This window comes from Callionymus lyra, chromosome 7 (genome assembly GCF_982586985.1).
Source record: "Callionymus lyra chromosome 7, fCalLyr1.hap1.1, whole genome shotgun sequence".
Taxonomy (NCBI): domain Eukaryota; kingdom Metazoa; phylum Chordata; class Actinopteri; order Syngnathiformes; family Callionymidae; genus Callionymus; species Callionymus lyra.
Window position 1 is genome coordinate 1,172,902 of NC_141824.1, and position 17,500 is coordinate 1,190,401.

General features: G+C 46.9%; 1 protein-coding gene across 3 annotated transcripts in view; it reads right to left on the reverse strand.

Moving 5' to 3' along the window:
* Positions 1–3,286: 3,286 nt before the first annotated feature.
* The window catches only part of golim4a (golgi integral membrane protein 4a), a 21,431-nt gene continuing 7,217 nt past the window's right edge, over positions 3,287–17,500 (reverse strand). The window contains exons 6-16 of one of the 3 annotated variants that reach the window (XM_087796149.1): positions 12,354–12,436; positions 12,208–12,291; positions 11,827–11,973; positions 11,527–11,769; positions 10,948–11,471; positions 10,545–10,618; positions 10,425–10,492; positions 5,524–5,712; positions 5,400–5,468; positions 5,185–5,268; positions 3,287–3,890 (exon numbers count right to left, since the gene is read on the reverse strand). In XM_087796149.1, coding sequence (XP_087652275.1) covers positions 3,750–3,890; positions 5,185–5,268; positions 5,400–5,468; positions 5,524–5,712; positions 10,425–10,492; positions 10,545–10,618; positions 10,948–11,471; positions 11,527–11,769; positions 11,827–11,973; positions 12,208–12,291; positions 12,354–12,436 — 1,706 coding nt within the window. In that variant the 3' untranslated portion in view covers positions 3,287–3,749. Of the gene's footprint in view, positions 3,891–5,184; positions 5,269–5,399; positions 5,469–5,523; positions 5,713–10,424; positions 10,493–10,544; positions 10,619–10,947; positions 11,472–11,526; positions 11,779–11,826; positions 11,974–12,207; positions 12,292–12,353; positions 12,437–17,500 lie in introns of all 3 variants that reach the window. The other 2 variants (XM_087796148.1, XM_087796147.1) reach the window with 2 other exon arrangements.

Consider the following 17,500-nt stretch of genomic DNA (forward strand, 5'->3'; position numbering starts at 1 on the left):
CAGACTTCACGTCGACCAGGACCAGTTAATAAAAGAGTTCAACAGACGTCACGTCGACCAGGACTAGTTAATAAAAGAGTTGAACAGACGTCACGTCGACCAGGATTAGTTAATAAAAGAGTTGAACAGACGTCACGTCGACCAGGACTAGTTAATAAAAGAGTTGAACAGACGTCACGTCGACCAGGACTAGTTAATAAAAGAGTTCAACAGACTTCACGTCGACCAGGATTAGTTAATAAAATAGTTCAACAGACTTCACGTCGACCAGGACTAGTTAATAAAAGAGTTCAACAGACTTCACGTCGACCAGGACTAGTTAATAAAAGAGTTCAACAGACGTCACGTCGACCAGGACTAGTTAATAAAAGAGTTCAACAGACTTCACGTCGACCAGGACTAGTTAATAAAAGAGTTCAACAGACGTCACGTCGACCAGGACTAGTTAATAAAAGAGTTCAACAGACGTCACGTCGACCAGGATTAGTTAATAAAAGAGTTCAACAGACGTCACGTCGACCAGGACTAGTTAATAAAAGAGTTCAACAGACTTCACGTCGACCAGGACTAGTTAATAAAAGAGTTCAACAGACTTCACGTCGACCAGGATTAGTTAATAAAAGAGTTCAACAGACGTCACGTCGACCAGGATTAGTTAATAAAAGAGTTCAACAGACTTCACGTCGACCAGGACTAGTTAATAAAAGAGTTCAACAGACTTCACGTCGACCAGGACTAGTTAATAAAAGAGTTCAACAGACGTCACGTCGACCAGGATTAGTTAATAAAAGAGTTGAACAGACTTCACGTCGACCAGGATTAGTTAATAAAAGAGTTCAACAGACTTCACGTCGACCAGGACTAGTTAATAAAAGAGTTCAACAGACTTCACGTCGACCAGGACTAGTTAATAAAAGAGTTGAACAGACTTCACGTCGACCAGGATTAGTTAATAAAAGAGTTGAACAGACGTCACGTCGACCAGGATTAGTTAATAAAAGAGTTCAACAGACTTCACGTCGACCAGGACTAGTTAATAAAAGAGTTGAACAGACTTCACGTCGACCAGGATTAGTTAATAAAAGAGTTGAACAGACGTCACGTCGACCAGGACTAGTTAATAAAAGAGTTCAACAGACTTCACGTCGACCAGGACTAGTTAATAAAAGAGTTCAACAGACGTCACGTCGACCAGGACTAGTTAATAAAAGAGTTGAACAGACGTCACGTCGACCAGGACTAGTTAATAAAAGAGTTGAACAGACGTCACGTCGACCAGGACTAGTTAATAAAATAGTTGAACAGACGTCACGTCGACCAGGACTAGTTAATAAAAGAGTTCAACAGACGTCACGTCGACCAGGACTAGTTAATAAAAGAGTTGAACAGACGTCACGTCGACCAGGACTAGTTAATAAAAGAGTTCAACAGACTTCACGTCGACCAGGATTAGTTAATAAAATAGTTCAACAGACTTCACGTCGACCAGGACTAGTTAATAAAAGAGTTCAACAGACTTCACGTCGACCAGGACTAGTTAATAAAAGAGTTCAACAGACGTCACGTCGACCAGGACTAGTTAATAAAAGAGTTCAACAGACTTCACGTCGACCAGGACTAGTTAATAAAAGAGTTCAACAGACGTCACGTCGACCAGGACTAGTTAATAAAAGAGTTCAACAGACGTCACGTCGACCAGGATTAGTTAATAAAAGAGTTCAACAGACGTCACGTCGACCAGGACTAGTTAATAAAAGAGTTCAACAGACTTCACGTCGACCAGGACTAGTTAATAAAAGAGTTCAACAGACTTCACGTCGACCAGGATTAGTTAATAAAAGAGTTCAACAGACGTCACGTCGACCAGGATTAGTTAATAAAAGAGTTCAACAGACTTCACGTCGACCAGGACTAGTTAATAAAAGAGTTCAACAGACTTCACGTCGACCAGGACTAGTTAATAAAAGAGTTCAACAGACGTCACGTCGACCAGGATTAGTTAATAAAAGAGTTGAACAGACTTCACGTCGACCAGGATTAGTTAATAAAAGAGTTCAACAGACTTCACGTCGACCAGGACTAGTTAATAAAAGAGTTCAACAGACTTCACGTCGACCAGGACTAGTTAATAAAAGAGTTGAACAGACGTCACGTCGACCAGGATTAGTTAATAAAAGAGTTGAACAGACGTCACGTCGACCAGGATTAGTTAATAAAAGAGTTCAACAGACTTCACGTCGACCAGGACTAGTTAATAAAAGAGTTCAACAGACTTCACGTCGACCAGGACTAGTTAATAAAAGAGTTGAACAGACTTCACGTCGACCAGGATTAGTTAATAAAAGAGTTCAACAGACGTCACGTCGACCAGGATTAGTTAATAAAAGAGTTCAACAGACTTCACGTCGACCAGGACTAGTTAATAAAAGAGTTCAACAGACGTCACGTCGACCAGGACTAGTTAATAAAAGAGTTCAACAGACGTCACGTCGACCAGGACTAGTTAATAAAAGAGTTCAACAGACGTCACGTCGACCAGGACTAGTTAATAAAAGAGTTCAACAGACGTCACGTCGACCAGGACTAGTTAATAAAAGAGTTCAACAGACTTCACGTCGACCAGGACTAGTTAATAAAAGAGTTCAACAGACGTCACGTCGACCAGGACTAGTTAATAAAAGAGTTCAACAGACTTCACGTCGACCAGGACTAGTTAATAAAAGAGTTCAACAGACGTCACGTCGACCAGGACTAGTTAATAAAAGAGTTCAACAGACTTCACGTCGACCAGGACTAGTTAATAAAAGAGTTCAACAGACTTCACGTCCTCCAGGAGCAACAAGGAGTTTGAACAGAGAAGAGAATAATGTGTTGCTCTAAGATTCTCCTGAACTGAATTTTAAGGTTATTTTAGTTTTATTTCTTCTACTGTTCCTGATCATTTGTTCCTGAAAGTTCGGACTTGTCTGGAGGGTTTGACGGCAGGAAGTGAGACCTTGAACTTCCTGTCAGGGCTCGTGGTTTGATTACAACCTATTCCTGGTTATTATAAAAGTTTATTATAATGTTAAAGTTCATACTGGATGCGGTTAAATGACGGCAGGATTAGTTTGGGAGAATAAAAACTCGGACAATAAGTGAGAAAATAATTGCCCACATTTAGCCAGTTTCGCCAACTGTAGATACTGAACCGACATCTCTCCGGAACGTTCTGAACGTGGGAACCAAACACACACTTACACACACAAACACACACACACTTGTTAGAAATGGACAGTATTTACTTTCCTGTACAACAAAGATAGAAACTGGTAACATTTGCATCAAATATTCATCAGCAGTCGATCTCAAACATCGAGTCTTGTGTCTTTTCGTCCCAGTCGTGTTGAGGAAGTCAAATGTACGCGACCGTGGTTCGATTCCTGGAAATGTGAGAGTTTGAAACGTAAAAGGTGCAGAAAAAAGGTGAGACATCGTCGCCCGAGCTGAAGTTGTGCCGTCATCACGAGCTCCATGATTGTCGGCGAATAAAAGGAACAATAAATAAGATATAAAATCCGCTCTAACTACTGTTTGCATAAGAACGTTCAGAGGCAGCACATGTTAGAAATACATTCTTGTAGAAACGATCAGGCAGCATCAGGGGCAGCATCAGGTCCAGCATCAGGTCCTAAGTCAGTTCATTCTGGAGGCGATGGCTGCTTCTATTCCTTTGGACGCAAAAGACTTGAGGCTCTTTGTAACTTGAGTCACATCTCTGCTCTTCTGTTGGTTCCTCCCTCGGCCCCGTCCTCCTCCTCGTCCTCCTCCTCCTCATAGTTCTCCTCCTCGGCGTTATCCAGGCTCTTCTTGTGCTCCTTCTGTCGTCCGTCTTCTGTTTTCACCTCATCCTGAAGAATCAAAGACAATCAAGAACGTCACGATCCTGAAACTCTCTTCTTCCTCTTCCTCTTGTTACTCTTCCTCCTCTTCCTCTTGTTACTCTTCCTCCTCTTCCTCTTTTTACTCTTCCTCCTCTTCCTCTTGTTACTCTTCCTCCTCTTCCTCTTGTTACTCTTCCTCTTGTTACTCTTCCTCCTCTTCCTCTTGTTACTCTTCCTCCTCTTCCTCTTGTTACTCTTCCTCCTCTTCCTCTTGTTACTCTTCCTCATCTTCCTCTTCCTCCTCTTCCTCTTGTTACTCTTCCTCCTCTTCCTCTTTTTACTCTTCCTCCTCTTCCTCTTGTTACTCTTCCTCCTCTTCCTCTTGTTACTCTTCCTCCTCTTCCTCTTGTTACTCTTCCTCTTGTTACTCTTCCTCCTCTTCCTCGTCTTCCTCTTCTTCTTCCTCATCCTCTTCCTTGTCTTCCCCATCCTCTTCTTCCTCTTTCTCATCCTCCTCTTCTTTGTCTTCCTCTTCACCCTCCTCTTCTTCCTCTTCCTCCTCCTCCTCCTCCTCCTCCTCCTCCTCTTCTTCCTCCTCCTCCTCTTCCTCCTCCTCCTCCTCTAGTAACTCAACCTTCAAGCTCACACATGTCCTTCATCTCTCCACGTGTTGTTATCAAGTCCAGCTTCTCTAACTTCACTCATTTCTACTGTCATCGATCTTTAATCACTTCCACCTTCTCTTCCTCCTCATCTCCTGAAGGGGGCGCAATGGTACGATAGTGGGGATGACATGAGTTTAGAGAAATAAAATAATTGAAGTATATTAAATACATGTTTTGTTGAAGGTGTCAAAGTCATTTTCATGTCCCTAGAGGGCGCTACAGTGACATCAGTACATTAAACATTTCATTAAAGTGCTTTATTTATATTATAATCATTTAGAATCATTGAATTCAATCATTTCTGTAATAAAAAGTGAAATAAGAACATCGTGGCCTCGACTCAGAACCTGTCGGTGAACCAGTGGCTTCACCTTAAAGTCATTGCATTGAGTTTGTTATTGATAAGACGTGACAATATTATCAAAGAAGTTCTTCTCAGGATTTGTGCTCGAAAAAGTGTTGAATCAAAGTAAAAGTTTTAAATGAATTATATTTGCATCAAAGTTAACGAATTAACAACGAAAGAAGAAACGTTTCATGAAGTAAATAATATGAATAAAATGTATAAACAGTGTTTGATCAACATTTAAACAATAGTTTCTCAGATACTCAACAACACTTTCGTAAGCTTTAAGAAAAGAGTGAAAAACTTTGACCTGTTCGATGTTCTCCTCATTGTACGGATCTTCTTCTTCTGCATCTTCTTCTTTCTTTCCTCCGGCGGCCACGTCGTCCTGAACCTTCACGACGTCAAAGACACAGAAACACACGTCGTCATGCGTTTATTCATCACGACCTTCATGGACGCCTCCTGGTCGTCATCCAAACACTCGTGACATGGATCTGTTTACGCCGTCGTGTCGACACCAACCTCGTCTTCGTTCTCCTCCTGGTACTGGTCGTCCATGTTGTCCTCCTGCTGGTCAGGGTTTCCAGCCATCTGGGCAGAACTTCAGTCAAACACCTCCAGGATCCTGGCCCGGCCCTGAACTCACCACCAGTTCCTCCTCCACCGCCGGCTGCCTGGCCTGTGACTCCACGTGCGCCGCCGGCTCCTCCTCGTCCTCCACGACCTCGTCCTCCTCTTCGCCGGCTCGCTGGTTGGGCGGCTCGTCCTCGGCCTCCTCGAACTCGTCCTCCCCCTGGTTGTTGGGGTCGTCCTCGGGGTCCAGTTCTTCGGCGCCCTGGAGTTTGAACGAGTCAAGAGAGGAAGTAAATGTTAAACTAGTATTTATTGTTTTTCTTTTGTTTTGATAACAATCATTGAATTCAACATCCAACAAAAATGAATAAAACATTTAAATGACTCAAGTTAAATAAATAATTCAATTGAGCCACTCGCCAGTCACATGATCATCTGAGAGTCACATGATCGTCTGAGAGTCACATGATCAGCTGAGAGTCACATGATCAGCTGAGAGTCACATGATCAGCTGAGAGTCACATGATCAGCTGAGAGTCACATGATCAGCTGAGAGTCACATGATCAGCTGAGAGTCACATGATCGTCTGAGAGTCACATGATCAGCTGAGAGTCACATGATCAGCTGAGAGTCACATGATCGTCTGAGAGTCACATGATCATCTGAGAGTCACATGATCATCTGAGAGTCACATGATCATCTGAGAGTCACATGATCGTCTGAGAGTCACATGATCGTCTGAGAGTCACATGATCGTCTGAGAGTCACATGATCATCTGAGAGTCACATGATCGTCTGAGAGTCACATGATCGTCTGAGAGTCACATGATCAGCTGAGAGTCACATGATCAGCTGAGAGTCACATGATCGTCTGAGAGTCACATGATCATCTGAGAGTCACATGATCATCTGAGAGTCACATGATCGTCTGAGAGTCACATGATCGTCTGAGAGTCACATGATCATCTGAGAGTCACATGATCATCTGAGAGTCACATGATCGTCTGAGAGTCACATGATCGTCTGAGAGTCACATGATCATCTGAGAGTCACATGATCATCTGAGAGTCACATGATCGTCTGAGAGTCACATGATCATCTGAGAGTCACATGATCATCTGAGAGTCACATGATCGTCTGAGAGTCACATGATCATCTGTGAGTCACATGATCGTCTGAGAGTCACATGATCGTCTGAGAGTCACATGATCAGCTGAGAGTCACATGATCAGCTGAGAGTCACATGATCAGCTGAGAGTCACATGATCAGCTGAGAGTCACATGATCAGCTGAGAGTCACATGATCGTCTGAGAGTCACATGATCAGCTGAGAGTCACATGATCAGCTGAGAGTCACATGATCGTCTGAGAGTCACATGATCATCTGAGAGTCACATGATCATCTGAGAGTCACATGATCATCTGAGAGTCACATGATCGTCTGAGAGTCACATGATCGTCTGAGAGTCACATGATCGTCTGAGAGTCACATGATCATCTGAGAGTCACATGATCATCTGAGAGTCACATGATCGTCTGAGAGTCACATGATCAGCTGAGAGTCACATGATCAGCTGAGAGTCACATGATCGTCTGAGAGTCACATGATCATCTGAGAGTCACATGATCATCTGAGAGTCACATGATCGTCTGAGAGTCACATGATCGTCTGAGAGTCACATGATCATCTGAGAGTCACATGATCATCTGAGAGTCACATGATCGTCTGAGAGTCACATGATCATCTGTGAGTCACATGATCGTCTGAGAGTCACATGATCGTCTGAGAGTCACATGATCATCTGAGAGTCACATGATCGTCTGAGAGTCACATGATCGTCTGTGAGTCACATGATCATCTGAGAGTCACATGATCGCTGAGAGTCACATGATCATCTGAGAGTCACATGATCATCTGAGAGTCACATGATCGTCTGAGAGTCACATGATCGTCTGAGAGTCACATGATCGTCTGAGAGTCACATGATCATCTGAGAGTCACATGATCATCTGAGAGTCACATGATCATCTGAGAGTCACATGATCGCTGAGAGTCACATGATCGTCTGAGAGTCACATGATCGTCTGAGAGTCACATGATCGTCTGAGAGTCACATGATCGTCTGAGAGTCACATGATCGTCTGAGAGTCACATGATCATCAGAGAGTCACATGATCGTCTGAGAGTCACATGATCATCTGAGAGTCACATGATCATCTGAGAGTCACATGATCAGCTGAGAGTCACATGATCGTCTGAGAGTCACATGATCGTCTGAGAGTCACATGATCATCTGAGAGTCACATGATCGTCTGAGAGTCACATGATCGTCTGAGAGTCACATGATCGTCTGAGAGTCACATGATCGTCTGAGAGTCACATGATCATCTGAGAGTCACATGATCATCTGAGAGTCACATGATCAGCTGAGAGTCACATGATCGTCGGAGTCACATGATCGTCTGAGAGTCACATGATCGTTGAGAGTCACATGATCGTCTGAGAGTCACATGATCGTCTGAGAGTCACATGATCGTCTGAGAGTCACATGATCGTCTGAGAGTCACATGATCGTCTGAGAGTCACATGATCGTCTGAGTCACATGATCGTCTGAGAGTCACATGATCGTCTGAGAGTCACATGATCGTCTGAGAGTCACATGATCATCAGAGAGTCACATGATCGTCTGAGAGTCACATGATCGTCTGAGAGTCACATGATCGCTGAGAGTCACATGATCGTCTGAGAGTCACATGATCGTCTGAGTCACATGATCGTCTGAGTCACATGATCGCTGAGACTCACATGACCGTCTGAGAGTCACATGATCGTCAGAGAGTCACATGATCGTCTGAGAGTCACATGATCGTCAGAGAGTCACATGATCGCTGAGAGTCACATGATCGTCTGAGAGTCACATGATCGTCTGTGAGTCACATGATCGTCTGAGAGTCACATGATCGATGGCTGGAGAAGGTTCACCTGACGTGTAAGTACTAGTTAGTTAAGTTATTATGGCTGGAGAAGGTTCACCTGACGTGTAAGTACTAGTTAGTTAAGTTATCATGGCTGGAGAAGGTTCACCTGACGTGTAAGTACTAGTTAGTTAAGTTATTATGGCTGGAGAAGGTTCACCTGACGTGTAAGTACTAGTTAGTTCAGTTATCATGGCTGGAGAAGGTTCACCTGATGTGTAAGTACTAGTTAGTTAAGTTATCATGGCTGGAGAAGGTTCACCTGATGTGTAATTACTAGTTAGTTAAGTTATCATGGCTGGAGAAGGTTCACCTGACGTGTAAGTACTAGTTAGTTTAGTTATCATGGCTGGAGAAGGTTCACCTGACGTGTAAGTACTAGTTAGTTCAGTTATCATGGCTGGAGAAGGTTCACCTGACGTGTAAGTACTAGTTAGTTAAGTTATCATGGCTGGAGAAGGTTCACCTGACGTGTAAGTACTAGTTAGTTCAGTTATCATGGCTGGAGAAGGTTCACCTGACGTGTAAGTACTAGTTAGTTAAGTTATCATGGCTGGAGAAGGTTCACCTGACGTGTAAGTACTAGTTAGTTAAGTTATTATGGCTGGAGAAGGTTCACCTGACGTGTAAGTACTAGTTAGTTCAGTTATCATGGCTGGAGAAGGTTCACCTGACGTGTAAGTACTAGTTAGTTCAGTTATCATGGCTGGAGAAGGTTCACCTGATGTGTAAGTACTAGTTAGTTAAGTTATCATGGCTGGAGAAGGTTCACCTGATGTGTAATTACTAGTTAGTTAAGTTATCATGGCTGGAGAAGGTTCACCTGACGTGTAAGTACTAGTTAGTTAAGTTATCATGGCTGGAGAAGGTTCACCTGATGTGTAAGTACTAGTTAGTTCAGTTATCATGGCTGGAGAAGGTTCACCTGACGTGTAAGTACTAGTTAGTTAAGTTATCATGGCTGGAGAAGGTTCACCTGACGTGTAAGTACTAGTTAGTTCAGTTATCATGGCTGGAGAAGGTTCACCTGACGTGTAAGTACTAGTTAGTTAAGTTATCATGGCTGGAGAAGGTTCACCTGACGTGTAAGTACTAGTTAGTTAAGTTATCATGGCTGGAGAAGGTTCACCTGACGTGGAAGTACTAGTTAGTTAAGTTATCATGGCTGGAGAAGGTTCACCTGACGTGTAAGTACTAGTTAGTTCAGTTATCATGGCTGGAGAAGGTTCACCTGACGTGTAAGTACTAGTTAGTTCAGTTATCATGGCTGGAGAAGGTTCACCTGATGTGTAAGTACTAGTTAGTTAAGTTATCATGGCTGGAGAAGGTTCACCTGATGTGTAAGTACTAGTTAGTTAAGTTATCATGGCTGGAGAAGGTTCACCTGACGTGTAAGTACTAGTTAGTTCAGTTATCATGGCTAGAGAAGGTTCACCTGATGTGTAAGTACTAGTTAGTTAAGTTATCATGGCTGGAGAAGGTTCACCTGATGTGTAAGTACTAGTTAGTTAAGTTATCATGGCTGGAGAAGGTTCACCTGACGTGTAAGTACTAGTTAGTTTAGTTATCATGGCTGGAGAAGGTTCACCTGACGTGTAAGTACTAGTTAGTTAAGTTATCATGGCTGGAGAAGGTTCACCTGATGTGTAAGTACTAGTTAGTTAAGTTATCATGGCTGGAGAAGGTTCACCTGACGTGTAAGTACTAGTTAGTTTAGTTATCATGGCTGGAGAAGGTTCACCTGACGTGTAAGTACTAGTTAGTTCAGTTATCATGGCTGGAGAAGGTTCACCTGACGTGTAAGTACTAGTTAGTTTAGTTATCATGGCTGGAGAAGGTTCACCTGATGTGTAAGTACTAGTTAGTTAAGTTATCATGGCTGGAGAAGGTTCACCTGACGTGTAAGTACTAGTTAGTTTAGTTATCATGGCTGGAGAAGGTTCACCTGACGTGTAAGTACTAGTTAGTTTAGTTATCATGGCTGGAGAAGGTTCACCTGATGTGCTGGAACTCTGTGGTCGACTTCCTGCTTCACTTCGTCAGGCAGCAGATGCACGTCAGCTTCTGTTGACAAACAATTATTGAAACTTTATTTTATGACATAAATCAAACTCACCTTCGTCGTCGTTGGTTTGGTGCTCGTGTCCTTGGACGACATCGTTGTCCATGTTCTCGTACTCCGACCTCCTCCTGTCGACACACGTCAACTGTTCATTATCTGACACATTTGAAATGATAACATGTTCTAAAGTCATTTGTTGTCTTTTAAATCAACTCTAAAAAGTAGTGACACCAGACATGACTAACAGAGCACAGAGCTACGAGTCTGTGTTATGATCTCAAAGTTGGATCCACTAGATCCGAACACGTATCAAAAATATAACATTTTTATAATTCAATTACAAAAAAAAAACATCTCAATATAGAAATAATTCAATTCCGGTAAAATTATTAAAACACTTTCAATATCGAACGTTAAATTCCTTCAATATTCTGCTGCCACTAACTTCACGTCTCACCTCTGCTGCTCCTCCTTCAGGAGGTGCTCTCGTCTGTCCAGCTCTCTGTTGTGCTGCTGCTCCTTCTCCTGCTCCTCTCGCAGACGCTGTTCTCTCTCCTTCAGAACCTTCTCCTTCTGGGCCTGCAGGGCGTCCTGGCGCATGCGGATGATCCTGCGCTCCTCAGCGCGCTGAGCCTCCAGACGCTGCTGGTCCTGCTGCTGCTCGTAGGCCGACTTCAGGCGCTCGTTCCTGGGCTGGACCTCCTGCTGCTGCTCGTAGTTGGACTTCAGGCGCTCGTTCCTGGGCTGGACCTCCTGCTGCTGCTCGTAGTTGGACTTCAGGCGCTCGTTCCTGGGCTGGACCTCCTGCTGCTGCTCGTAGTTGGACTTCAGGCGCTCGCTCCTGGGCTGGACCTCCTGCTGCTGCTCGTAGGCCGACTTCAGGCGCTCGCTCCTGGGCTGGACCTCCTGCTGCTGCTCGTAGTTGGACTTCAGGCGCTCGCTCCTGGGCTGGACCTCCTGCTGCTGCTCCGCGTTGAAGCTCTTTTGACGACAACGGTTTCAGTTTTGTTGTATTTTCACTCAAACAGTCTCTGACCTGGTGTCTCTGGAGATCCAAGGCGTTCTCGTCCGGCTGCTCTTCCTGCTGCTCCTCCTCGTCCTGCTCGTCGGGTCTCTGGTCCGGGTCCTCCTCCAGCTTCTGAGGCTGACCTGCTTGTGCCATCTCCTCCTCGGCCAGCTCCCTCCTCCTCTCCGCCTCGCCCTCGCCGTCCTCCTTCACCGGCGCCTGCTGCGCCGCCGTCGGATGAAGCTCCACTTCAGGGACCTGGTCTTCTGTCCTCTGCTGCACCTGGAACATCTGTCAATGAAGGTTCTGAAGAGAGTCAGCAGGACCTACCGTGGAATGACTGTCTGGCTCCTTGTGAGGAGCTTCAACTCGCTCGTCCCTCGAACCTTTGTGGAACTCAACAGGTTTTAGTTCCTGTTTCATACTTTGGTTCTTTTCTCGATCCTCCTGCAGTTGTTTGAACTCTTTGACTTGAGCCTGGAATGACAGGATTATTATTATATTATTATTATAATATTATTATTGTTATATTATTGACGGTCAAAGGTCCAACAGCACACACGCTTGGAAAAGATAGAAATAACTTTTTGTGGTAAAAAAGTCACATGACTTGAAGAATAAAATAGTGAGATGTTCTAATGCGTGTTTATTTGTTGTGACCTTGAGTGTCCCTTAAACATATTGATTCTAGTCAATCATCAAACTTCCCACCTGAGCAACAACCAGCGCACTCTTGTGGTCTTCAAGTGTCAGTGCAAGTTGTTCATGAGTGACCTTGAGCTCCTGATGTTTGACCTGGAAATACATGACATGAGTTTATTTGAACATTGGTTTGAATCCTTCAGTGAAAGTGTCACCTGAGCGTCCTGGAGCTGGACGTGAATCTCATGGTGAGCTTTTCTCAGGTGTTTGTTTTCTTCCCTCAGGTTCACAACTGTGTCTGAAAGAAACGTCATTAATTATTATTATTATTACAACTTTATTAACAACTTGTTATTATTATTATTACAACTTTATTAATAACTTGTTATTATTATTACAACATTATTAACAAATTATTATGATTATTATTATTACAACTTTATTAACAAATTATTATGATTATTACAACTTATTATTATTATTATTACAACTTTATTAACAACTTATTATTATTATTACAACTTTATTAACAACTTGTTATTATTATTATTACAACTTTATTAACAACTTATTATTATTATTACAACTTTATTAACAACTTATTATTATTATTATTACAACTTTATTAACAACTTATTATTATTATTATTATTACAACTTTTAACAATTTCATGCGACGCCAGCACTTTATTTAAAGAAAGATGTGAACAATTTATATTGATTTGACTTTTTGAATTTCATTTTATTCAACTGGAATGCAAATGAAATTAGATTTTACTTTGTTTGTCTTTCATTGCTTGTTTAAATATATTTTTTTAATTAAGCAATAAATTAAATAAATATATTTATTTAATTAAGCAATAAATTAAATAAATATATTTATTCACTAAATAAAAACAAGAGAAATGTGCGCACCTTCACGCGCGCACACCTTCACACGCAAACACCTTCACACACACCTTCACGCGCGCACACCTTCACGCGCGCACACCTTCACGCGCGCACACCTTCACGCGCGCACACCTTCACGCGCGCACACCTTCACACGCGCACACACCTTCACACACGCGCACACACCTTCACACACGCGCACACACCTTCACACACACGCACACCTTCACACACACGCACACCTTCACGCGCGCACACCTTCTCACACTCACACTCACACTCACACTCACACACACACACCTTCACACACACACACACACCTTCACACACACACAAACACACACACACACACACCTTCACACACACACACACACCTTCACACACCTTCACACACACACCTTCACGCGCGCACACACCTTCACGCGCGCACACACCTTCACGCGCGCACACACCTTCACGCGCGCACACACCTTCACGCACGCACACACCTTCACGCACGCACACACCTTCACACACGCACACACCTTCAGACACACACACACACCTTCACACACACACACACACCTTCACACACACCTTCACACACACACCTTCACACGCACACACCTTCACACGCGCACACCTTCACACACGCGCACACCTTCACACACGCGCACACCTTCACACACGCGCACACCTTCACACACGCGCACACCTTTACACGCACACACACCTTCACACACACACACACACACCTTCACACGCACACACACCTTCACACACGCACACCTTCACACGCGCACACCTTCACACGCACACACCTTCACGCGCACACCTTCACGCGCACACCTTCACGCGCACACCTTCACGCGCACACCTTCACGCGCACACCGTCACGCGCACACCGTCACGCGCACACCTTCACACGCACACCTTCACACACACACACACCTTCACACACATACACCTTCACACGCACACACGCACACCTTCACACACATGCACAACTTCACACACACGCACACCTTCACGCGCGCACACACCTTCACACGCAAACACCTTCACACGCAAACACCTTCACACACACGCACACCTTCACGCGCGCACACCTTCACGCGCGCACACCTTCACGCGCGCACACCTTCACGCGCGCACACCTTCACGCGCGCACACCTTCACGCGCGCACACCTTCACGCGCGCACACCTTCACGCGCGCACACCTTCACACACGCGCACACACCTTCACACACGCGCACACACCTTCACACACACGCACACCTTCACACACACGCACACCTTCACGCGCGCACACCTTCTCACACTCACACTCACACTCACACACACACACACACCTTCACACACCTTCACACACACACACACACACACACACACCTTCACACACACACAAACACACACACACACACACCTTCACGCGCGCACACACCTTCACGCGCGCACACACCTTCACGCGCGCACACACCTTCACGCGCGCACACACCTTCACGCGCGCACACACCTTCACACACACGCACACACCTTCACACACACACACACACCTTCACACACACACCTTCACACGCACACACCTTCACACGCGCACACCTTCACACGCGCACACCTTCACACGCGCACACCTTCACACGCGCACACCTTCACACGCGCACACCTTCACACACGCGCACACCTTCACACACGCGCACACCTTCACACACGCGCACACCTTTACACGCACACACACCTTCACACACACACCTTCACACGCGCACACCTTCACACGCGCACACCTTCACACGCGCACACCTTCACACGCACACCTTCACGCGCACACCTTCACGCGCACACCTTCACGCGCACACCTTCACGCGCACACCTTCACGCGCACACCTTCACGCGCACACCGTCACGCGCACACCTTCACGCGCACACCTTCACACGCACACCTTCACACACACACACACCTTCACACACACACACCTTCACACGCACACACGCACACCTTCACACACATGCACAACTTCACACACACGCACACCTTCACGCGCGCACACCTTCACACACACACACACCTTCACACGCAAACACCTTCACACACACGCACACCTTCACGCGCGCACACCTTCACGCGCGCACACCTTCACGCGCGCACACCTTCACGCGCGCACACCTTCACGCGCGCACACCTTCACACACGCGCACACACCTTCACACACGCGCACACACCTTCACACACACGCACACACCTTCACACACACGCACACCTTCACGCGCGCACACCTTCTCACACTCACACTCACACTCTCACACACACACACACACCTTCACACACCTTCACACACACACACACACACACACACACACACACACACACACCTTCACACACACACAAACACACACACACACACACCTTCACACACACACCTTCACACACCTTCACGCGCGCACACACCTTCACGCGCGCACACACCTTCACGCGCGCACACACCTTCACGCGCGCACACACCTTCACGCGCGCACACACCTTCACGCGCGCACACACCTTCACGCGCGCACACACCTTCACACACACGCACACACCTTCACACACACACACACCTTCACACGCGCACCTTCACACGCGCACACCTTCACGCGCACACCTTCACGCACACACCTTCACGCGCACACCTTCACGCGCACATCTTCACGCGCACACCTTCACGCGCACACCGTCACGCGCACACCTTCACACACACACACACCTTCACACACACACACCTTCACACGCACACACATGCACAACTTCACACACACGCACACCTTCACGCGCGCACACCTTCACACACACACACACCTTCACACACACACACACCTTCACACGCAAACACCTTCACGCGCGCACACCTTCACGCGCGCACACCTTCACGCGCGCACACCTTCACGCGCGCACACCTTCACGCGCGCACACCTTCACGCGCGCACACCTTCACGCGCGCACACCTTCACGCGCGCACACCTTCACGCGCACACACACACACCTTCGCACACCTTCACACACCTTCACACACCTTCACACACACCTTCACACACACCTTCACACACACGCACACACCTTCACACACACACACCTTCACACGCACACACATGCACACCTTCACGCGCGCACACCTACACACACACACACACACACACACACACACACACACACACACCTTCACGCGCGCGCGCGCACACACACTCCTTCACACACCTTCACACACACACCTTCACGCGCACACACCTTCACGCGCACACACCTTCACGCGCGCACACCTTCACGCGCGCACACCTTCACGCGCGCACACCTTCACGCGCGCACACCTTCACGCGCGCACACACCTTCACGCGCGCACACACCTTCACGCGCGCACACACCTTCACGCGCGCACACCTTCTCACACACAAACACACACACACACACACGCACACACACACACACACCTTCACACACACGCACACCTTCACACACACCTTCACACACACGCACACCTTCACACACACGCACACCTTCACACACACACACGCACGCACGCGCACACCTTCACACACACACACACCTTCACACACACGCACACCTTCACACACACACACACACACCTTCACACACACGCACACCTTCACACACACGCACACCTTCACACACACGCACACCTTCACACGCGCACACCTTCACACACGCACACCTTCACACACGCACACCTTCACACGCACACCTTCACACACACGCACACCTTCACACACACGCACACCTTCACACGCACGCACACCTTCACACGCACGCACACCTTCACACGCACGCACACACTCACACGCACACACACCTTCACAAACACACACACCTTCACACGCGCACACCTTCACACACGCACACACGCACACCTTCACACACACACCTTCACACACACGCACACCTTCTCTCACACACCTTCACGCGCGCACACACCTTCACGCGGGCACACACCTTCACGCGGGCACACACCTTCACACACACGCACACCTTCACGCGCGCACACCTTCACGCGCGCACACCTTCACGCGCGCACACCTTCTCACACACACACACACACACACACACCTTCGCACACACCTTCACGCGCGCGCGCACACACATTCACGCGCGCGCGCACACACATTCACGCGCGCGCGCACACACATTCACGCGCGCGCGCACACACATTCACGCGCGCGCGCACACACCTTCACACACACACACACACACACCTTCACACACACACACCTTCACACACACACACACGCGCACACCTTCACACACGCGCACACCTCCACACGCACACCTTCACACACCTTCACACACCTTCACCTTCTCACACACACACACACACACACACACACACCTTCGCACACACCTTCACGCGCGCACAGACATTCACGCGCGCGCGCACACACACCTTCACACACACACACACACCTTCACACACACACACACGCGCACACCTTCACACTCGGCACACCTTC